Source organism: Phyllobates terribilis, unplaced genomic scaffold (assembly GCF_046119375.1).
Source record: "Phyllobates terribilis strain yellow unplaced genomic scaffold, ASM4611937v1 Scaffold_3__8_contigs__length_932513732, whole genome shotgun sequence".
In the NCBI taxonomy this organism is placed as follows: domain Eukaryota; kingdom Metazoa; phylum Chordata; class Amphibia; order Anura; family Dendrobatidae; genus Phyllobates; species Phyllobates terribilis.
The window spans coordinates 708478177-708501198 of NW_027362763.1; the positions used below are offsets into that span (position 1 = coordinate 708478177).

Sequence of the window (23022 nt, forward strand, 5' to 3'; positions counted from 1 at the left end):
ATAATGAGCTCGCTACTTGGATGGCAAATAATACAAATGTTTCAGTAAATTAACTTCAGGGTCCCCGCTCTTCCTCGCCCTAAGATGATCGACATTTCCACCATTGTGCGGAGGATCCCGCCTTTTCCAGGAATGTTGTGTTATCTACGGGGTAACATTAGAGAGTCAATAATATCTGCTCTCCGGAGAATGGTAGTATATTGATTAAGCCTTCGATAACCACATTAGTTACAGCCCATGGGACAACTGCATTACATAGAGTGACTCTGGGAATAAACCGCTCTGTCTGTGACTGATGGATGAATTATTTATCTGGATTATGGTTTCCTTTGAAATGAAATATTCAAAGGAAAGCGTCTGTTGTTTATCATCTTCCAGACATTTACCGTGTGATATTATGTAACGCACCGCCTGTAAGGGATTGTTTACCTCCTTTAATGGTCTTCTGCTCCAAGAAGTCCCATTAATAGTTCTGGACAAACCTCTGAAGCCAGGTGGCCACAACACCAGCCATAACTAAGCTTTCCCTTATCCGGGGCTAAGATTTAATATAATTTAAGATTAAAGATTTAATTTAATTTCCTAAATTAAATTCCCTGGGCAAGGCAGAGTGGTTAAAGGGGTTATACAGGACTATTTATTTATTTTTTTATTTTTTTTATTTTTACTACGGGCTCAAGAACTAACAGGCATGTAGACCGCTCCTGACGGTGATTTGGCGGTTTCCAATGACATCATGTCGAGAGAGCAATGGCTTCTCTTCTGCTCTGCTTTGTTGATGGAGCGTGGCTGCCGTCGTCATGCTGATTGACAGTCGGCTCCCTGCTGCCTAACTGTGGGGAGCCAGCTGTCAATCAGAATGATGCTGGCAGTCACACCCCCTCCACAGAGCAGCCTGGAAGAGTAAGAGCTGCTGCGTTGATGTGGAGCTGCTGTTTTGCAGACAGGAGCGGTCAATGACTGATCTGAGCCGATGCCGGATACAACAGGCAGTTAGTTAACAAATACCTGCCTGTTAGTTTTAAGGCCCTTAGTAAAAAAAAAAGAAAAAAATAGTCCTGGATAAATGCTTTAATTGGTGCCACCTCTGGCATAAACCTCCTTGCCCTATCCCTTTTTGGCTACTCCTTTAGCTGCTGCGGCTAGAAATTGCAAAAGCTCCGGCACTCTGCATAGCTGATAGGTATAATGGTAACCTCCACCCCTATTCCGCCGGGTGACGAGGATCTGCCGGTTGCTTCAGCTTCATTGCATTTGAAGATTTGCCATAAATACTTCAGATTGGAATATTCCATACTTGTCAAGTCTTCCAAAAAGTCGAGGAGACCCTAAGAAAAGGCTAAGATCCAAGAAAAGCTTTGAATCTACCGAAGACCACAAACGCCTCCTGGAACTTCCAGGAAAGCAGCACTGCAAGTTTTTTTTTTTCATGACACCAAGTCCTGGTGCCCAAACGCACATACAGGGGAGCGGGAACATGTAATGGATGGGGTGTGACCTGTCTGAAAGGGAGTGTGGTTATGTAAATAAAAAATTGGGATGCCTCAAACCTTAATTTTTCACAATGAGGTTTTGAAAAGAGTCTGCTATAAAACCTCATAATTAGAGATGAGAGAAGTGAATTTGTTATGAATTTCACAAAAATTTGGGTTCACCAGAATCCAATTTTTTTACAAATCGTGTGAATCCAACGAAAAAAAAAATACTCACAAGACCGAACCGGGGGGAGGGGAGGTAGTAGCACAGAGGACTGACAAGTGAGTATTGGGGTGAGGTGAGTAGATATATTTTTTTAATCCCATGTTTATTATGCACTGGGGTCTGCAGAGACGTCAGAGAATAATATTACACGTTCAATACCCCGATGGTTTTCTATGGTGAATAAGTGTCTGTCTGTGGTTAGTTCTCCAAGATGTTTGTAGCAACCTTCCTGTTCACATCGTTCAAAAACTCTGTGCAAAAGACAAATGTAACTAGAAGAATTGATGAAGGAAGAGGGAAGTCACCAAATATTGACTTGACTTAGAATTCTAATTTGTTTATTCATTTTTTAAATTACCGTAATTAATAAAATTAAAGTATTAACTTTTCTATTTTTGAAAGCTTCTTACTTTACAGCATTTTTTTCCACTCCTGTTTTCGTAAATACTTGTATTTTTCCTGAAATAAGATTTCTGGAGCATCTTCTCTTACAGAGATGGCATTGTGCCATTCCTCCATTATTCCTCCCAGGAACACTGCCTCTGTCCAATCAGCACTGATAACCTCATACCCCATATGACAAGGGGAATAGTAACACCAAGTTGTTAATTTATTTTTTCTAGGAGGAATAACACATTGCAAATTTATAAGAAAAGATGCTCCGGAATTGTTATTCCATGGGGAATACAAGTATTTACTAAAACAGACATGTCAGAAAAAATGACCGATCCTATATGAGTCATGAATTCCAAAACCCCGCAGCCTTGCCATCAGACCTCATAATCTGGAATGTATCACATTGCTTGGAGAATTGCAGCAATCTTCCCTCGTAAACCACCTCGAATGCCTCCATAATTATATGCATCATTGCTCACGGTTCCTGTGCAGCATCGTACAAGCAAACAAATCATGAAATACAGACGGCTCTCCTCATTATTTGCCCTATAAACCTTAAGGAAGGATGAGGGTAATCAAACAGGGCCTGAAAGTAACATTGTGTAATTCTAATATATATTGTTTAGTCCATGTTCCCCTTGTCTGCGCCCACCGCAGTCTCAGGCAGAAAACAAAGCACGTGAGTTTCTCCTATAACCCAAAGGCTGGAACGTTCCCCGCACGTTGTAACTCTTCTGCCAAATGTTGTACAAGAAAATTCCGTATTCATATCTGTTCTGAAATGTTTTGAAGTTTATTGCAAATTATTTTGTGAACAGATTTGTTACTTTTCCTATTTGTGATCCAAGGTAGTATAATTTTAGCAAAGGTGCAAACTATTGAAGGACGTTTTTGAAAGGAGTTGCTTGGGAACGAGGTTCTCTGTGCCAGCGGCTCCCGTTGTGGTGGAGACTTAAAAGGGCATTCCCATCTCCAAGATCCTATCCCAATATGTAGTGGGTGTAATAATAATATTAGCAAATACCTCCAATTAGAAATTAAGTATAGTTTTTCTGCTACGCTATGTCTCTTTCCTCATGTGCCTGTGACGCGCCCCTGGGCCTGTGTCGCGCTGCGTTGCGCACGCGGGAGCTTACCCGGAGCCGGATCTCTTGAGGGTTGTAGTCTCGTGGCGGTGACCCGGTCCGTGCCCAGGGAGTCAAACTGAGCGGCGATGTAACAGCGGTAGATGTAGGACGACTACGCCACCCGTTGAATGCAGCTATGGAGCTGCCGCTGCAGGACAGTCCGCTGAGGCCGGTGGATGGATGGTGCAGCGTAGATGGTATAACCCCCAACGGGAGGGGTATGGCCTCAGGGCAGCAGATGTGGATGATGGGGGTAGCAGGAACCACTCAGAGACGGTGCGGTGTAATTCAGGGTCTTTACTGGTAACAACGATAGACCCTCCCGGAGTACTTGCTAGTGAGCGGGGCCTGGTCAGTCCTTGAGCAGATGGGATCTCCCCTGGCCAGGCGGAGTTGTAGGCCTCCCAAACTGACTGTACTCTTCTGGCTACCTTGCTAGAAGCGGATATAAGTAGCCCACGTCCCTGAGTGTACCGTGTGGTGCTCACCCGTATGGCCGGTGACTCGGGGCCTTCTAATGGCTTCCGCTCCACGATGGCGGTGCTGGTCCCATGCGTGTGACCGTGCCTTCGGGTTTCTGGGCCTGAGGACCTGAAATCCCCTGCCGGTCGGCTTCTGCTGCTGGGTAAGAGTTAGTCCCCACAGCCTCGGACGCCGGGTCCGGTAAGAAAGCTTCTCAGTCAGGGCGAGCTCTGCAGCTGCCAGCCCCTGACTCGTAGTAGTATTGCTTCTGCTGTTTCTTGTCTCTACTCTCCTTGACTCCAGGCTCAGGCCCCTGGACAGGGCCTGCCTGTGGAGCAGAGCCCATAGAGCAGCTCTGCTCCCTGTCTTCTCCTCTCAGAACTCCTTACCCTGCCTCAGCCCCAGGTTTATATAGGGGAAGTCCTTCCCCTCCCAAGACTGGGCAGGAGGTGTGGCATGCACAGGATCCCTGACCAAAGGACCTCCCACCTGCTCTCAGACGTAATATCTCTATCACTGTGGCAACCAGACCCCTGGGGTGTCACATTCCCCCCTAGTGAAATTTAGTACTCCGGGACTAAACATATTTTTTTAGAAAAACATAACAAGGTATAACAAAAACAATACAATAAGAAAAACACATAAGATGGTTACGGCGTGTCCGCAACCGGGTGCAGTTTTGAAAAGCAAGGTGTCCATTTCACCAAAACAGGGAGACGTAACCAGGTAGGGGTCTGTCCTACCCCGAGTCCTTAACAGTCTTTTAGTCCATCCTGGGTTACGCTCCACTAACTGTACAAAGGATTCCCGGTAAATCCACCAAGGACTCCTATAAATAACTGGAAACACATAATATTTACAAGATATGGCCGCTCTCAGTCCTCGGCCAGTGGGGATAAGGATTGGCTGCTCACAGTCCTCAGCCTGTGGGGAGATGGGATGGCTGCTCACAGTCCTCAGCCTGGTTAAGGATAGGGGATACACGGGAACAGTTCACACTTGTCCCAACAGGGACCATATTTTAATTAGCAACACAAGTACCCCTACGGGTAACTATGTACAGTTCCACTTTACCGTACTTCAGTAACGGCATCCTCCTGCTCCTTCTTGTGTGTAGGCTTCAGACCCGTCCGGGTCCTCTTGGCTTTCCTCGTATTGGTAGTACTGCAGCTCCTCCTTGGTTAACGTGGAGGGCGTACAGTCCTTTTGCACCTGGGGAGTTCAGGCCTTGCGACCAGGCGTGGAGAGGGTTGCCGTTGATGACGCCCGGGGTCAGAGGGTGCAACTTTGGGCCTGGGCGCGGGCTGGTGGTGGTAGTGCCCAGGGCTGGAGGGCTTGGCCGCAGGGCTTGAGCAGGTCGGTGTCTGCAGCGCCCGGAATCGGCGGCTCCACCAGGGGGCCCGGGAGCAGGCTGACGCTGGCAGCGTCCGGGACAGGGAGACTCCTCTTACCTGCTCCCGCGACCGCTCCTGCGTCACGCGTCTTCTCCCGGCGCTGGTCGGGGCCGGCGACGACTGGGGCACTGCCGATGCTGGGCAGCTTAGTCTGCTGCCGGTCCGCCATCTTGCTGTCCGTTCCTGGTGTCCTCCTCCCCCCTAGTGGACCGTGGCCTACCTTCCGGAGATCCTCTTCCGTAGGCCGCGGCTCCGCAGTCAATCGTCGGGGTAGAGGACCTGGCGTCGCGCTCCTGTGACGTCGGCGTCTGCTGGGCTCCTTCCAGGACCTTACGCAACGTCCGGACGTGAGGCGGGGCTTCAGTTCTCGCGCGCTTTCGGAGTCCACGCCCCTCTTCTTCCCGCGCGGCGTCTCCAAGATGGCGCCGGATGGCGGGAAAACTCCTCGGATGGCGGGAAGAAGGCAGAAGATGGCGCCGGATGGCGGGAAAACTCCTCGGATGGCGGGAAGAAGGCAGAAGATGGCGCCGGATGGCGGGAAAACTCCACGGATGGCGGGAATCTTCACCACTGGTAAGTTTGAACAGTCTTTTTCAGGCACGCAGTACCCGGTGGTTGCGGGCACGAAATCCTGCCGACTACGCCAAAGTTGACGCGCCCCTGGGCCTGTGTCGCGCTGCGTTGCGCACGCGGGAGCTTACCCGGAGCCGGATCTCTTGAGGGTTGTAGTCTCGTGGCGGTGACCCGGTCCGTGCCCAGGGAGTCAAACTGAGCGGCGATGTAACAGCGGTAGATGTAGGACGACTACGCCACCCGTTGAATGCAGCTATGGAGCTGCCGCTGCAGGACAGTCCGCTGAGGCCGGTGGATGGATGGTGCAGCGTAGATGGTATAACCCCCAACGGGAGGGGTATGGCCTCAGGGCAGCAGATGTGGATGATGGGGGTAGCAGGAACCACTCAGAGACGGTGCGGTGTAATTCAGGGTCTTTACTGGTAACAACGATAGACCCTCCCGGAGTACTTGCTAGTGAGCGGGGCCTGGTCAGTCCTTGAGCAGATGGGATCTCCCCTGGCCAGGCGGAGTTGTAGGCCTCCCAAACTGACTGTACTCTTCTGGCTACCTTGCTAGAAGCGGATATAAGTAGCCCACGTCCCTGAGTGTACCGTGTGGTGCTCACCCGTATGGCCGGTGACTCGGGGCCTTCTAATGGCTTCCGCTCCACGATGGCGGTGCTGGTCCCATGCGTGTGACCGTGCCTTCGGGTTTCTGGGCCTGAGGACCTGAAATCCCCTGCCGGTCGGCTTCTGCTGCTGGGTAAGAGTTAGTCCCCACAGCCTCGGACGCCGGGTCCGGTAAGAAAGCTTCTCAGTCAGGGCGAGCTCTGCAGCTGCCAGCCCCTGACTCGTAGTAGTATTGCTTCTGCTGTTTCTTGTCTCTACTCTCCTTGACTCCAGGCTCAGGCCCCTGGACAGGGCCTGCCTGTGGAGCAGAGCCCATAGAGCAGCTCTGCTCCCTGTCTTCTCCTCTCAGAACTCCTTACCCTGCCTCAGCCCCAGGTTTATATAGGGGAAGTCCTTCCCCTCCCAAGACTGGGCAGGAGGTGTGGCATGCACAGGATCCCTGACCAAAGGACCTCCCACCTGCTCTCAGACGTAATATCTCTATCACTGTGGCAACCAGACCCCTGGGGTGTCACACCTGCATTGCAGGACCTTTGGTATCCATGGTTACGTCCATTGATATAGTGACAGTTAGTTAGCTAGTTGCTAGTAGTCGTAACCATGGATGCCTAAGGTCCTGCAATGCCCACACATGAGGAAAGAGACTTAGCGAATCCAAAAAACTATACTACATTTCTAATCGGAGGTATTTGCTAATATTATTATTATTACACCTACTACACATTGGGATATGATCTAGAACAGTGGTCCCCAACCTTTTTTGCACCAGGGACCGGCTTGAAGCAAGATAATTTTTCCATGGCCCAGCAAGGAGGGGGTGGGGTGGGCGGGGCTTTGGTCATATGGGGGCGGGGTAATGGAGGGATTTGGAGTTTAGTGCATACTTATCATATAGTGTAGACCAGGTCCCCGCCAGGAGCTATGCCAGGAGCCCCACATAATGTGCTGTGCCAGGAGCTGCATCACTGAGGCCCCATCACGCCCTGCAGCAGGACAGGGCAGCTGTCCTGACAGCTGCTGTTCAGCTGCATTTACTTCATCCCAGGGGCGGACACAGACTGTAGTGGGCCCCTGTGCAAGAAATTTTTGGGGGCCCCCCCCGCCCTTCATAAGGCAACAAAGTTATGTAAACATAACCCCCCCATGTGCATCTCTCACCCCCCCATGTGCAGCTCACCCCCGTGCATCTCTCATCCCCCTCCGTGCATCTCTCATCCCCCTCCGTGCATCTCTCATCCCCCTCCGTGCATCTCTCATCCCCCTCCGTGCATCTCTCATCCCCCTCCGTGCATCTCTCATCCACCCCCCGTGCATCTCTCATCCCGTGCATCTCTCACACCCCCCGTGCATCTCTCATCCACCCCCCGTGCATCTCTCATCCCCCCCGTGCATCTCTCACCCCCCCGTGCATCTCTCATCTCTCCCCTCCCTCCCATGTGCATCTCTCATCTCTCCCCTCCCCCCATGTGGATCTCTCATCTCTCCCCTCCCCCATGTGCATCTCTCATCTCTCCCCTCCCCCCCATGTGGATCTGTCATCTCTCCCCTCCCCCATGTGCATCTCTCATCTCTCCCCTCCCCCCATGTGCATCTCCCATTCCCCCCACTCCTAGTTAATTGTATTTAAAAAAAAATAAAACTTGTTATACTTACCCCCATGCGATCCCTGCAGAATCCTGGCGCTCGTCCAAATCGCTGACACCAGGTTCTCCTGACTTCCGGCCATGTGACGGCGCCGTCACATGACCGGAAGTCAGGGGAATCATGAAGGTGCTGCCGCAGCAGCGCAGCGCTAAGATGTCCCGGACCCGGCGCTTAGCATGCGGCCGGGGGCCCCATGAGGAGAGAGACGCACAAGAGGGGGGCTCCGAGGGGGCTCCTACCGGCCGGGCCCCATACTGGAGTCAGGGCAGTCATGCCCTGATGGCGGCCCTGCTGGAGGCTGGAGGGGCCCCCTCTCCCCGCGGACCGGCTGAAAAACCCCAACGGCCCGGTCCTGGTCCGCGGACCGGCGGTTGGGGACCTCTGATCTAGAATATGGGAATACCCCTTTAAGTCATCCTTTGTTTTCTAGAGATGGCTGTTAATCTGAAGGGCCCCTATGTAATAATACATTTCTCCTGTGGGAGCCGATGTAGCAGAAATATCTAGCTGGCTAAGGTTTACCGCAAAAAAATTGGGCTTGTGCAGTCATAACACGGGTACTTTAGATGCAGTAACATTGTGAAACAGAAACACAGAGCAGCCAATACGGGGTTAATAAACAGGGGAGGTTTATGATAACAGGGTCAACCTCCACGCAGGGAGTAACAGGGGAAAATATGGGGGAAAAGAAGTGAAGTAGCAGGTAAAATCTCTTACTGACAGTTCACAGTTTAACTAGATGTAGCGGAGTCGAACCAGTTGTAATCTACAGTTTTTCCACTTAGCTGACTCTTGCTCCTCACAAGGCAGTTGCCAGCTGATGCCGGTGTTGATTTCTTCAGGCGTCCCCGCCCAAACAATGCTCCGTCTTCTGGCGGCAGTGGGCGGTCTCCGGTTTTACCCGCTGAGCCCCTAGTCCATAACACGGCACCTCACGTGCTCGGCTGGCATCAACCGATGTTGTTCCCTCGCCGCCTGTATTGGGGACTGCAGGTAATCGAGAGCTGGGGCTCGGAGGTAGAATCAACAACTCTTCATCGTCCACATCGTAGCTTGGGGCAACTGTGACAGGACCCTCTCTAGAAGCAGGTGATTCTTCTCCATCCTCATCATCTTTAGACAGACAGGGTCGCAGCATACTACGATGAACCACTCTGGTAGGGGCTCCTTCAGCCCCCTCGGGTTGAACTTCATACACAGGTCCTTCAGCGCCAATCCTGCGCTTCACTCGGTGGGGGTCTTTTCCCACCGCCTACTCCATTTCCCCCGGGGCCGCCTGTCGTGAACCAACACCCGCTCCCCGGGCCTCAGAGCTGTCCCTCGAAGAGGCAATGTCTCATGATGTTTGAGCTCCTGAAACTTTTGTTGTACCAACCGTCGGAGGGTCTGCAGTCGATGCCGATGTTCCTGGACCCAGGAAGACACCCCCGTCCATGGGTAGTCCTCCTCGGGGTCCAGCTCTAACTCGGTAATCTCTCGCCCCTTTCGCCCGAACAGCAAGGTATAAGGAGTGAATAATAATAATAATCTTTATTTATATAGCGCCAACATATTCCGCAGCTATAACATAATGACGACCCTGCTCGTAAGAGCTTACAATCTACAATGAGGTGGGGGTGACACAAAGTACAATGGCTTATTTACAAGGAAGGTCCAGCCATCTTGAGGGGATGAGGGATAGATAAAGGCTGCATGAGCTCATCACCAACCAGTATCTGTAGTGCTTTTTGGTTCGGTGGAGAGTTATGTTTAGAGAAATAAGGGATGGATTATAAGAAGATAAAAGGACTTTGATTAGGGAAGGTGATAGTGTAGCACCCCGAGGACTCGGCTGCTACAGGGGTATTGCACCTCGATCCAGAGGTGTGGTATTCCACTCCCGGGTAAGGATGGAGTGTGGAACTGCGCTCAGTTAGCTGCATGCACCACACTCACCCCATTTCCGGGGGACAGATCAACGGTACTCCCACCAGATAGATGTGCAGGTACGACAGCCTCTGTCCCTGGCTGGAGTGGGGGGGGGGAGGAACATCCCAGTGGTGTAGGAGCAGATAGGGGAGGGACTCTGGGCATAGAAAGGAGCCCATTGGGTGCTTGTCACCTGGGCTCGGGTGTCAGAGGGAGTATATAAGGTGGGCACCATCTTAGGACAGGGTCCTGTTCAGAGGAGAGTCTGTGCAGAGAGGAGCTCAGCCAGAGAGGGCTGACAGGGAGCTGCGGCTCCGTCTGGGCCCAGCTCCAGAGCCAGGCCTGAAGCAGAGAGACGCAGAGAAAGGCCCAGAGACGAAAGCATAGAGGGAACCCTGAGATCCCACGAGAGAACCAAAACGGGTGAAGGGTTGGCAGACAGGGTACCGGATCCCAAACTGGTGGAGGCCAATTATCCTCAGCCAGGAACCGGAGGTCGTGGACAAGTTTTGGCGCGACCCCTCGCCATATCCACCAGGCAGGCATACCACGTATAGGGTCAGGGAAGCCGGGAAAGGTTTCACCACCAGAAGGCCCGAGGGAGCTGGACAAAGGTGGATCCCTGGTGGGGACGGCCAGTAGGAAGGAAGAGAGGGGAGCTCAGGACCACGCTCTGGAATTGCCTGGGAGTTGGCCGAGTCCCTGACCTGGTGGACGCAGCACGACTCGGGTGGTCCTACTGTGCACGGGCGACCTGGTAAAGAACTGTGAGTAAAGCTTTTGAAACTGCACTTCAAGCCTCCGTGTTTCGTCGTCGCACCTGCACCATCAGTACTGGGACACCCGCACCATCACTCCCATTATCATCTCTAACATAGCTGCCCTGAGGCCATACCCCTCCCGTTGGGGGTTATACCATCCACGCTGCACATCCGAACCACCGGCCTCAGCGGACTGCCCTGCAGCGGCGGCTTCATAGCCGCGTTCAACGGGTGGCGTAGTCGGACACTAATACCATCATATCAATAGCGCCACTTAGTTTGACCACCCTGGGCACGGACCGGGTCACCGCCACGAGAACTACTACCCCTGTCAGATCCGGCTCCGGGTATCCCCCGCGTGCGCAACGCTACACAAACATGGCCCAGGGGGCGCGTCAACTTTGGCGTAGTCGGCAGGATTACGTGCCCGCAACCACCGGGTACTGCGTGCCTGAAGAAAAGTTCATATATACCTCAAAAAGAAGTCTCCCGCCAATTCCAGAGGGTTCCCGCCATCGGACGCCATCTGGGGTCGTTTCCCGCCGTTTGCCCGCCATCTGCAGTCTTTGCCCGCCATCCACAGAGTTTCCCGCCATAAGGAGACGATTCCCGCCATCTTGGACAGTTTCCCGCCCTGGCAGAGCGGACGCCATTGTGGGCGTGCCAGAGGGTGGCAAGAGACCACCTCCCATCGTGGGCGCGGTCCCAGAAGAGCACCAAAAGCGGAGACCGCCCCCACCAGCCGAGACTACCACCATGGAAATGTCCATCAAAGTGGGGGGTCTGCCCCTGAAACTGACTGTCACTAAGTTGCCCCGGGACCACTCCCAAGGGGGGCGGATAGAGAACAAAACAGAGAGGATGGGTGCGGCCTGGAGGAGTCTGGACGGATCGCACCCGGGAATGGAGGAAGCGCCCAGCAATGCCAGCACCTTTGGCCGGGGCCTGCTGCAGGCTGCCACCCCAGAAGGCCTGGTGGAGATCCTGGCACAGCTCCCCAGAGATCGGGAGCGTGCACAGACCGCGCTGGAGGCCTTGGCCCGGAAGATGGCCCGAGTACAGCAGGAAGCACTGGCCGAATGGAGAAGGGAGATGACCCAGCAGGCTGGAACCCGCCAGCAGCGGACGCCACCCGCAACATGGGGCATGTCTGCCCCTGAGGATGGTGCAGGAGGGACGAAGGCCGGAGACGACGCCGCGGAGGGAGCCGCAGGGATGGAAGCAGGTAATGGGGACGTCACCACCCCGAGCCCAGTAGCCGAAAGCCTGCCCCAGCTCCCCGTCGCAGAGCCCGAAGTCCCACTCACCGCGCCCGTTGCCGCACCGCCGCTGCTCCCAACTAGGCCTCAAGCGGCCGGAGCCGCAGTCACGCCCTCTTCCGCGCCACGCCCTTTGACCCTGAGCGCGGCAAAACAGGAAGTGCCACCGGCCTGGTCGCAAGGCCGAGTGCATCCGGGCGCCGTTACCCCTCCAGCGCCCTCTTCCCCAAAGGTGCCATACCTGGACCCAAAAAGGATGCCTCCGGCCTGGACACAAGGCCGAGTACCTCCGGGCGCCGCTGCCCCCACAGAACCATCAACCTCCAGAGTGCTGCCCCTGGGCGAAGATCTCTTCGCGCAGCATACTAGCCCGGACGGGCTGCCCTTCGTGTGGCCACCGGAGTACATCAACCCCCGACTCCGGAGGGAACGGCCCCTGTGTGAGCCTCTAATCCCGGCTCCGGCGCCCGCCAAAATTGTTCCGCTCCCGTTGGAAGAGGCCCAATTCGCATGGGATCCGACCGGTGAGGACCTCATGGGGTTCACCCAAGAGACCCGGGCGGCCGCAGCCCAGCGGGAGGAGTGCTGCCGTCAGCAACTACAGGTCTTCGGGAGAGAACGATGAGAGAGGCGGATCCGCGAAGAACAGCTGCAGGTCCGGAGTGCGGAGCAGAAACACCGAGCCCGACGAAACCCCCGTGCGGCCCGCGGTCCCCGCGCCACCGGGACCGTAATAAAGTTCCAGTTGGAGCATGGCTGGAGCTTTATCCGGGATCACCGAACCCCCGGAAACGTCTTTGTCACCCGCAGGGATGTCGAAAGCCACCTGCCGGAGGGACATCGCGGACGTGACCTCTACCCGGGTGATGAGGTCACCTTCACCCGGCATCAGTGTGCCAAAGGACCGTACGCCCTTCACGTGCACCGGTTGACGGAGGAGGAGATACAATATGAGGAAAGCCAAGAGGACCCGGACGGGTCTGAAGACTACCCTCAGGAGGAAACAAGGAGAGGACACCGCTACTGAAGGGAAGTAGCATAAACAGAGAACTGTATATAGTTACCCGTAAGGGTACTTGACATGCTGCTATTTGAAGTGTGGTCCCTGTTGGGACTAGTGTGGAACTGTTTAAAGGAACTGTTTCCTGTGTGCCCCTATCCATTACCAGGCTGAGGACTGTGAGCAGCCATTTCCCTATTCCCACTGGCCGAGGACTGAGAGCGGCCATACCCTGTAAATAGTTGCGCTTCTTCAGGCGCCCCCTACTGGTTTTATAAGGAACTGTTTTTTTTCTACTAGTGACTGTTGCACTTTACCTGGTCACAAGTTGCACCGTGGCCAGAAGATCGAAAATGTGTTTTATATGAGAATGTTTTATATGAAAAAGTTTTTATGATGCTAAGAGAGTTAATGATATTTTCTGATAATGTTTCCGTAATGTTTTATACCTGTAACATTCTAAGAAAAGAGTACCTCCCATAAAGGGATGAGTTTTCAGTTAATGTCTTACATGCAAGTGTACACTTTAAAATTTTTGTATGTTTTAATTTGCCTTTGCTCTTTTCCAGCCCGAGGACGTGCTGTGGTTTACCAGGGGGGAATGTAGCACCCCGAGGACTCGGCTGCTACAGGGGTATTGCACCTCGATCAAGAGGTGTGGTATTCCACTCCCGGGTAAGGATGGAGTGTGGAACTGGGCTCAGTTAGCTGCATGCACCACACTCACCCCATTTCCGGGGGACAGATCAACGGTACTCCCACCAGATAGATGTGCAGGTACGACAGCCTCTGTCCCTGGCTGGAGTGGGGGGGGGGGGAACATCCCAGTGGTGTAGGAGCAGATAGGGGAGGGACTCTGGGCATAGGAAGGAGCCCATTGGGTGCTTGTCACCTGGGCTCGGGTGTCAGAGGGAGTATATAAGGTGGACACCATCTTAGGACAGGGTCCTGTTCAGAGGAGAGTCTGTGCAGAGAGGAGCTCAGCCAGAGAGGGCTGACAGGGAGCTGCGGCTCCGTCTGGGCCCAGCTCCAGAGCCAGGCCTGAAGCAGAGAGACGCAGAGAAAGGCCCAGAGACGAAAGCATAGAGGGAACCCTGAGATCCCACGAGAGAACCAAAACGGGTGAAGGGTTGGCAGACAGGGTACCGGATCCCAAACTGGTGGAGGCCAATTATCCTCAGCCAGGAACCGGAGGTCGTGGACAAGTTTTGGCGCGACCCCTCGCCATATCCACCAGGCAGGCATACCACGTATAGGGTCAGGGAAGCCGGGAAAGGTTTCACCAAAAGAAGGCCCGAGGGAGCTGGACAAAGGTGGATCCCTGGTGGGGACGGCCAGTAGGAAGGAAGAGAGGGGAGCTCAGGACCACGCTCTGGAATTGCCTGGGAGTTGGCCGAGTCCCTGACCTGGTGGACGCAGCACGACTCGGGTGGTCCTACTGTGCACGGGCGACCTGGTAAAGAACTGTGAGTAAAGCTTTTGAAACTGCACTTCAAGCCTCCGTGTTTCGTCGTCGCACCTGCACCATCAGTACTGGGACACCCGCACCATCACTCCCATTATCATCTCTAACATAGCTGCCCTGAGGCCATACCCCTCCCGTTGGGAGTTATACCATCCACGCTGAACATCCGAACCACCGGCCTCAGCGGACTGCCCTGCAGCGGCGGCTTCATAGCCGCGTTCAACGGGTGGCGTAGTCGGACACTAATACCATCATATCAATAACGCCACTTAGTTTGACCACCCTGGGCACGGACCGGGTCACCGCCACGAGGACTACTACCCCTGTCAGATCCGGCTCCGGGTATCCCCCGCGTGCGCAACGCTACACAAACATGGCCCAGGGGGCGCGTCAATAGGCTGCCCTAAACAGGTGTGTTTTTAGCGAGCGCCTAAAGCTGTGTAAGTTGTGGTTCATCCTAATTTCTTGGGGTAGAGCATTCCAAAGAATAGGTGCAGCTCGGGAGAAGTCTTGAAGCCGGGAGTGGGAGGTAAGGATTAGTGCGGATGTTAGTCGAAAGTCGCTTGTGGAGCGTAGAGAACGGGTAGGCCGATAAACAGAAATGAGGGAAGAGATGTAGGGGGGTATTCACTCGGTTGTTGTAGACCCACACCAGCTCGGCCACAAACTCAGGCCACCGTACCTTCCGATCTCCCTCCAACGTGCGGAGCATTTGGATCAGTGTCCGATTAAAGCGTTCACAGGCCCCATTTCCTTGAGGGTGTTAAGGAGTAGTCCGTGACTTCTAAATCTTGTACAACCGGTGCAGCTCTTCCATCACCCGGCCTTGGAAGCAGGCGCCTTGATCGGAATGAAGCCGTACACCCGAATGAAGTCTCGGCAGATGGCCTGCGCTGCTGACTCGGCGGTCTCGTCTCTGGTCGGGGTCACTACCGCAAACTTTGTGAAGTGGTCTGTCATTACCAGGCAATTTTCATACCCGAGATGCGCCGGTCCAACAGTCAAATAGTCGATCATCAGCACCTCCAAGGGGGCAGAAGTCACAATAGTTTGTGTGGGGACCCGCTGCTCCGGGGGCTTAACCAGCTCACAGCTCAGACATCTTCGACAAGTGTCTTCTATTGTTGCTCGCAGTCGGGGATGATACACCAGCCTCTGCAACCACTGAAACGTCTTCTCTGGTGAGAAGTGAGAAGTGAGCCCCTCGTTCATGAGCCTCCTTAGCCACTACTCCGACCAACTTCTCTGGGATCACCACTTGCCAGGTGGTCCCGAACTCTCGCAGTAGCTGAATCCGTCGGTACAGCAGCCCGTCTTGCAAACACAGTCTCTCCCATTGTCCCAGCATCTTCAGTGCTCCCGGGGACAGGGTACTCCTCTCTTCTCGACTAGGGGCTTGCCGCAAAGCCACCCATTGACATAATTGAGCAACTTCTCTGTTAGTCTGTTGAAGTCGGATCCAGTCATCTCTTGGCCGCCCTAGCACTTGTTCTTCCGACGTCTCTCCGATTTGTCCCTGTGCCGCGGCCAGCGGTCCCACGAAACTTCAGAAGCTAGGGGTCTCATTCGCCTCCAAATCTTCATCGCGGTCATGATCAGGCCATTCATATGTCACTCTGGAGAGGGCGTCGGCGTGAGTATTCTGTGCCTTAGGCCGGTAGGTGATCTTATACCGGTACCTGGCCATGCGGGCTACCCACCGCTGCTCCAGGGCCCCCAATTTCGCATTCTCCAGGTGGGCCAGCGGGTTGTTCTCACCAGTACTTCGGACCCGGACAAATACTTTGCAAACTTCATTTGGTCATTGCCCAAACCAGAGCCAGCAACTCTAATTTGAAAGTGCTATAATTATCCGGGTTCCTCTCGGAGTCGTGACGGGAGCGGCTGGCGTACGCAATCACACGCTCTTTCCCCTCCTGTACTTGGGATAACACGGCTCCCAGACCATGTAGGCTCCCATCAGTGTGGAGTATGAAGGGTTGGGAGAAATCCGCATAGGCAAGTATTGGGGCCTCGGTCAGGGACATTTTTAGGGCACGGAAGGCCTCTTCCTGGCTGCTTCCCCACTGAATTGCCTGATTCTTGGAGCCCGCTGGCACTCCCTTAAGTAGCTCCAGCAATGGGTTGGCTATGCAGGTGAAGTTCTTCACTAATCTTCGGTAGTACCCGGCAAGTCCCAGGAAGGCCCAAACATCCTTCACTGTCTTCGGGGTAGGCCACTCCTGTACGGCGGCCACTTTTTCCCTGGTGGGCCTGATTCCTTCACCGGACACAGTATGATCGAGATATTCGATCTGTTTGCGGAACAGGTGGCACTTCTACGGCTTCACCTTTAGGCCATGACTCTGCAGGCGACTCAGTACTTGCTCCAGTCACTGGAGGTGCTCCTCGAAGGTGGCGGCATAGACAATTATGTTGTCAAGTTAAATCAGTGTCGCCTCGAAGTTTAAATAACCCAGGCACTTTTCCATCAGATGCTGAAACGTCCTGGGGGCGTTAGTCAGGCCGAAGGGCATCCGATTGAACTCGAACAGTCCCATGGGTAATATGAACGCCGTCTTCGCACAGTCATGTTCGGCCAGGGGCACCTGCCAGTACCCACTGGCCAGATCCAAGTAGGAGAAGTATCTTGCCTTCCCTAAGTCCGACAGAGACTCTTCGATTCGGGGTAGTGGGTAAGAGTCCCGTACTGTACAGGCATTCAGTCGTCTATAGTCCCCACCGAACCGCAGGGTCCCATCTTTCTTCCGGACCAGGACAATCGGGGCTGCCCATGGGCTCTGACTCTCCCGTATCACACCATTCTGTAACATATGGGCTAGCATCTCCTTAACCTCTTTATACATCTGGGGAGGTATCTGCCGGTATCTCTCCCGCTCTGGGACAGCGCTCCCCATGGGAATCTCGTGGGTAATGGCTTCGGTGCAACCAAAATCATCCTCATGGCGAGCAAAGACTTCCTGGTAGCGCTCCAGCACCTCCTCAACCTGCTGCACCTGTCGAGGTGTAAGTCCCATCAATTCAGCCCACATTCATTCTAGGATTCTTCGTCCCCCCTTCGCACTAGCCCGGTGGGATTCCGGCGGCACGGTGACCGCCAGAGTCCAGGAGTCTCCTCGTACAGCGGACAGCTGTACCACAACAGGTCGCACCAACTTCTCTGGCATTCCCAGAATCTGGGCTATTTCCGCCTTGGGAGGGAGTGTGAGATCATATTCGCCCAGATTAACACACTGCACTGTAACATTGCCACCCTGGACGGTGGCCAGTGTCCGAGCCACCAAGAGTCCAGGGGGGTACTTTGTCCATCGATGTTGGTTCTATCTGAACTTCGACCCCTCAAGAGGTGCGCAGGCCCGTGCGGGTAATGTGAGTACAGTTTGTCCGGGCGGTAAGGTGAGCGCCGTAGCTGCTGGCACAATTATTTCCCCCGGATCTTCCCTTCATTCGACGTCTCCTGAGGCTGGGCAGCTCGGATTAGTTGTTGAAAGACCCTCCTTTGGGGAGTTTGCGGGTCCCACTGGTCTAGAGGAATCTCCTTCGGCTCACTAATCAGAATTTGCCCGATCTCTTTCAGCACATTCATTCCGAGGGTCACCGGGGGTCCACTTCCGGTTCCCCCTGTGACCAGAACGACTCCTTTTTTTCCCACATCTTTTCCACACACTCGGATATTCATCCACACCACCCCTGTGACCGAGATGGGTAATTAATTAGCTGCCGTGAGTCTAATTACTGGTCCCCATTCAGGCCGCGCTATCTCTGGAAATCGCTGTTGAAAGTAGGCTTCTGTCATCGTAGTCACCTGGGATCCCGTGTCAATCAGGCAGTGAACAGCCCGACCGCTTATTTCGGCCCAGACAGTCGGGCTGGTGGAAACCAGGTCCTTGGGACTTCCTCTTTTTCTTCCCCTTCCTCAGGCTCCGTACTGGGTCCCCCAAACACGGAGCCCGCTAGTTTAACGGCTGCCGCAACAGGGGCCGCCCTCGGCTAGCACAGCCCCTGGCGTAATGTCCTGCTCCTCCACACTTCCAGCAGGTCGTATCTCTGTCTGTGTAGGGCTGCCTCACTTCTCTACAGAACTCTTCTGCAGGGCGGGGCCTGAATTCAATTCTTTCCATAACTGGGGCAATCGATCTGGGTATCTTTGGTGTCGGTGCAGGGGTCTTCTTGAGACTGGACCATTCATCCCGCATCTCCTGTATCTCCTTTCGCATCTCTCGAGCCCATTCTGGTTCAGCTGCAGGCGGGGTGGTACCTCGTTACTCTGGACCATCCCTGCCAGGGCCGTCACCCCCATCTCCTGCTCTCTCACACGTGCCTCTGCCCCCACTTCTTGAAAAGTCATACGTGGGTCGGCGTGCAGGCGCTCCTGCAAGGCCTGCTTCAGCTGCACATCCCTGAGGCCTGCCACAAACTGGTCCCTTAAGATCACATCAGGGGGGGCCATTCCCAAATTCCCCATGTCGTCTTTTCTAGTGATATAGGCATGCACCCTCTGTAAGGCATTTACATACTGCATCACAGTCTCCCCCTCCTGCTGCATCTCCTCCAGTATCCGCACCATTTTTTCTACAGTATCCCGGTCATAGGGAGGGCGGTACATCACGGATTGTCGGGCCTCGTCGTCCAGGGCCAGTAAGGCTATTTCGGCTTGCATAGCTGGGGTCATTGGGTGCATACGTAACATACTCCTAACTCTCTCAACCAGTCCCACAGCATCATATTGTCCCCGGTGAACTTTGGGAGATTGCTGAGCATGGCCCTGAGTGGCAAGCTAGATTTAGGAGCTCCCAGGATGGGCTGCTCTGCAGTGTCTGTGTCTAACGACTGCATACTGCCGACTATGCCAAATGTAACATGGGTACTTTAGATGCAGTGACACAGAGCAGCCAATACGGGGTTAATAAACAGGGGAGGTTTATGATAACAGGGTTAACCTCCACGCAGGGAGTAACAGGGGAAAATATGGGGGAAAACAAGGGAAGTAGCAGGTAAAAGTCTATTACTGACAGTTCACAGTTTAACTAGATGTAGCTGAGTCGAACTGGTTGTAATCGACAGTTTTTCCACTTAGCTGACTCTTGTTCCTCACAAGGCAGTTGCCAGCTGATGCTGGTGTTGATTTCTTCAGGCGTCCCTGCCCAAACAATGCTCCTTCTTATGGCGGCAGCGCGCGGTCTCCGGTTTTACCCACTGAGCCCCTAGACCATAACACGGCTCCTCACGTGCTCGGCTCCACGGACCCTGCGTCTCTTCTCCCTCGAGTCGGCTTGACTCCTCCGATCCACTGCACTCGGATCTTGCTCCAAGTACTGTAGCCAGGAGCCTGGACCCTCTCACACTGCTCTACTGAGCAGGACCCAGCTCCGCTTTTCCGTGCAAATGTCCCCGTCTCTCCCTCTCTCTGGCCACGCCACCAGTTCCCCGGTCACCTGACCTCCCAGCTCTCACTCTGGACACGCCCCCAGCTTCCCAGTCACCTGACTCCTGTGCTTGCAGTCTGTCTTCCCCCTGCAACCAGAGGCACGGCCCCGGCAGTTCCGGATCCCTTGCTCTGAAAGTACTTACACTCTGGTCTTCCCCCTTACACAGTGAGCAGGACCTAAGCCAAAAAGTGGGTGACCGCTGTGGGCGCATTATGAAAGGGGTTTTCCATGATGAGACAATGCCTTTAAAGATTTTATCCAATAGTTTCATTTGGTCTTAGAAACCTAATACCAAGATATCATTTTGTTGAAAAAAATATTTCCCATACTAGAAAAATATTGCACTAGGTCAACATGGGGTTGTTTAGTCCACAATTTGTTGATCCTTAAAGGGTTTGTCCAGCCTTAGGCTACAAGTCTACACTGCCTCTAAGTGACTGCAGACTTGTGAATCCTCACATTGCGCACTCTGCATGTGTGGCACCCCAGGGGTCCGGTTGCCACAGTGGCATTGCCTCCCTCACAAGAGGTGATGCCATGCCTGGAAGCAAGCAGGGGTCCCCTAATCAGGTTTTGCTAAGCATGTGACACTGTCCTGGCTCCAAACCAGCAAGGGGAGCCCCTCCCCTTGGCAACTGGGATCTGGGGGTGGGGTTAGTTAGACTTAGTGTGAAGAGTTGAAGTGAGGACGTCGATGAGAGAGGAGCTGAGGAGTGGAGCTGCGTGGCAGTTCACCCCAGAAAGAACCAACACAGAGGAACCGGACATGGGAGTCCGAGGCTGTGGGGCACTGAAGGCCCAGCAGCAGAAACTGGAGGGCAGGAGACTGCAGGTCTCCTGGCCCCAGCAGACGCCCGGAAGCTCAGCAGTACCGCAGGGCCCAGCACCGCCACGTGGGAGCGATGCATCAGCAAGGCCCGAGCTGCCTGCCATACGGGTGAGCACAAAGACGTTGCACTCAGGGACGAGGGCCACCGCACAGCTACAAGCAGCAGGGCCAAAGAGATTAGTGGAAAGGGAAGGCCTCCAACTTCACCTGGTGAGGTGGATTCCTTACTTGCTTCTAGGCTGCCCGGACTTCCACTTCTAGCCAGTACCTTAGTCCCGGTTTGCCTAATCGCCACCAGTAAAGATAAGAGGAAACCGCAATTAAGTTGTGGACTGATTATTGCTATGCCATCAACCCCTGCACTACAACGCCCAGCATCACCTATAACATCTACACTGCCCTGGAGCTAAGCTCTACCTGTGGAGAGCCACACCAGCTTTGCTGCATTAATCACCAGCTCCAGAGGACCTGCTCCGCAGCTGCGGCTCCCTTTACCCGCATACCACAGGTGGCGTCACGAACTTTGTACATAAAAACTCTAAAATCCCCTTTTTATTGACCGCCCTGGGTCACGGTCCGGGTCACCGCCACTGTGACATCACCCCTAGCAACGACCTGCTCGGCACTGAGTACCCCACGGCCCAGGGGGCGCGCCACATGCTGTTAGGATTCTCCTGCGCTGTTAGCGGACGGTCATGTGACTGCAAGTATGCAATTTGCTTACATCTGGCCATATTCCGACTAGACTTGTCCGGCCTCGCTCAATGCAAGTATATGTGGTCACGTCTAGTCGGTATGTGACAGATCACATACTTGCGGTCACGTGCCCGCCGACGCAGGCACTGGAGAATCTTTACAGCGCAAAGTGCACGTGATGTGAGGATTCACAAGTCTGCAGTCACCTAGAGTGACTGCAGACTTGTAGTCTAAAGCCGGACTGCCCCTTTAAAGGATTTTTACCAAGTTGATAACTTACTGATTCCTATAAGACTGACAACTTGGACTTCAACCGATCCCAAAAACAGGTGTTCTGCAGAGCATGTGTACTACCTTTCCATTCATTATCAATAGCGCTGCCTGATAAAACCGAGTACGGTGCTTACCTCCAGCAGTCCCATAGACAGTGAATGGAGTGGCTCAACCTCCACTCCATTCAGATGGGATTCTCTAGAGCCCCAATCTCCAAATCGGTGGGGATTCCAGTGATCGGACCCCCCAGTGATTAGTAAGTTACCACCTTTCCTACTTGGTAGAAACCATTTAAGGGTATGTGCCCACGTTGCGGAAATGAAGCGGAAAATTTGCGCTTCATTCCCGCATGTCCTTTCCCGGATAAACGCATGCGGAATTTCGCAAGCGTTTATCGCGTGTTTTTCGCGCGTTTTCGACATGCGGAATTGCCTTGCGTTTTTTACTGCATTGAAAAGGCAATTCCGCATGCGGAAACGCAAAATTAATTGACATGCTGCGGATTTTTGTGCGCATCAAAAGCGCTGCGGAAAAATCCGCAGCATGGGCATAGAACTTGCGGATTCGCATTGGGGACCATGGGGTGCGGATTACGAAGCGTTTTACAAGCGTTTCCGCTGCAGAAATTCCGCATCAAATACGCTTGTAAAACGCTACGTGGGCACATACCCTAAGGCTGCGTTCACACAGAGGGTCACAGTGTAAAGCAATGTCAATGCAATTTTACAATAGAACCTGTGGCAGAAATCCAAGGTTAACTTTTAGATTTCTACCATGGAATTGCAGTTTTAACTACTGTGAGTCCACATGCTGATTAACCCTGTGGTTGCCACATAGAATCCACTTCAATGAGTGACACTTCACTTACTGTTTTTTATAATATGAATTTCAAGTGTAAAAATTCAGTGCTTGGAGGCGGTTTATGGATGGATTTCCGCGCAGAATTTATGACAAAATCCATGCTGTGTGGACATATCCTTTATATATAACTATTTCTTTATTCTCTTCTAGGTCCTTCAGATTTGCCCTAAAGACATGCGAGCCGATATCTGTGTCCACCTGAACCGCAAAGTATTCAAGGAACACCCCGCATTTCGACTAGCCAGTGATGGCTGCCTGAGGGCACTCGCCATGGAGTTCCAGACTGTGCACTGCGCTCCGGGGGATCTAATCTACCACGCTGGGGAGAGTATAGACACACTGTGCTTCGTGGTGTCCGGGTCTTTGGAAGTTATCCAGGATGATGAAGTGGTGGCTATTTTGGGTAAGTTGTGCCTTTTTTCATGTAAGAGAGAAGCTAAAAAAGACCTATCAATTCATTTGTAATTTTTCTACCTGGTGTAAATGCCGCTGTTCTCCTGAATCCGGAAATGTTTTTCTTTTGTTCCTGTGCCTCTGCATTCCTGAGATATGGCCCCTTCTTTCCTATAGATAAGTGTTGTCTTGTTAGACAAGTGGGCATGTGTGACGCCTCGCTCCCGCTCGCTGGCCCTA

The 23022-nt window shown here is 53.5% G+C and overlaps 1 protein-coding gene across 1 annotated transcript in view; it reads left to right on the forward strand.

Moving 5' to 3' along the window:
• KCNH1 (potassium voltage-gated channel subfamily H member 1) overlaps nucleotides 1-23022 on the forward strand; it is a 517594-nt gene that overhangs the window by 283799 nt on the left and 210773 nt on the right. Inside the window, exon 9 of the mRNA XM_073671995.1 lies at nucleotides 22540-22792. Within this exon, the coding sequence (XP_073528096.1) occupies nucleotides 22540-22792 (253 nt within the window). The remainder of the gene's footprint in view (nucleotides 1-22539; nucleotides 22793-23022) is intronic.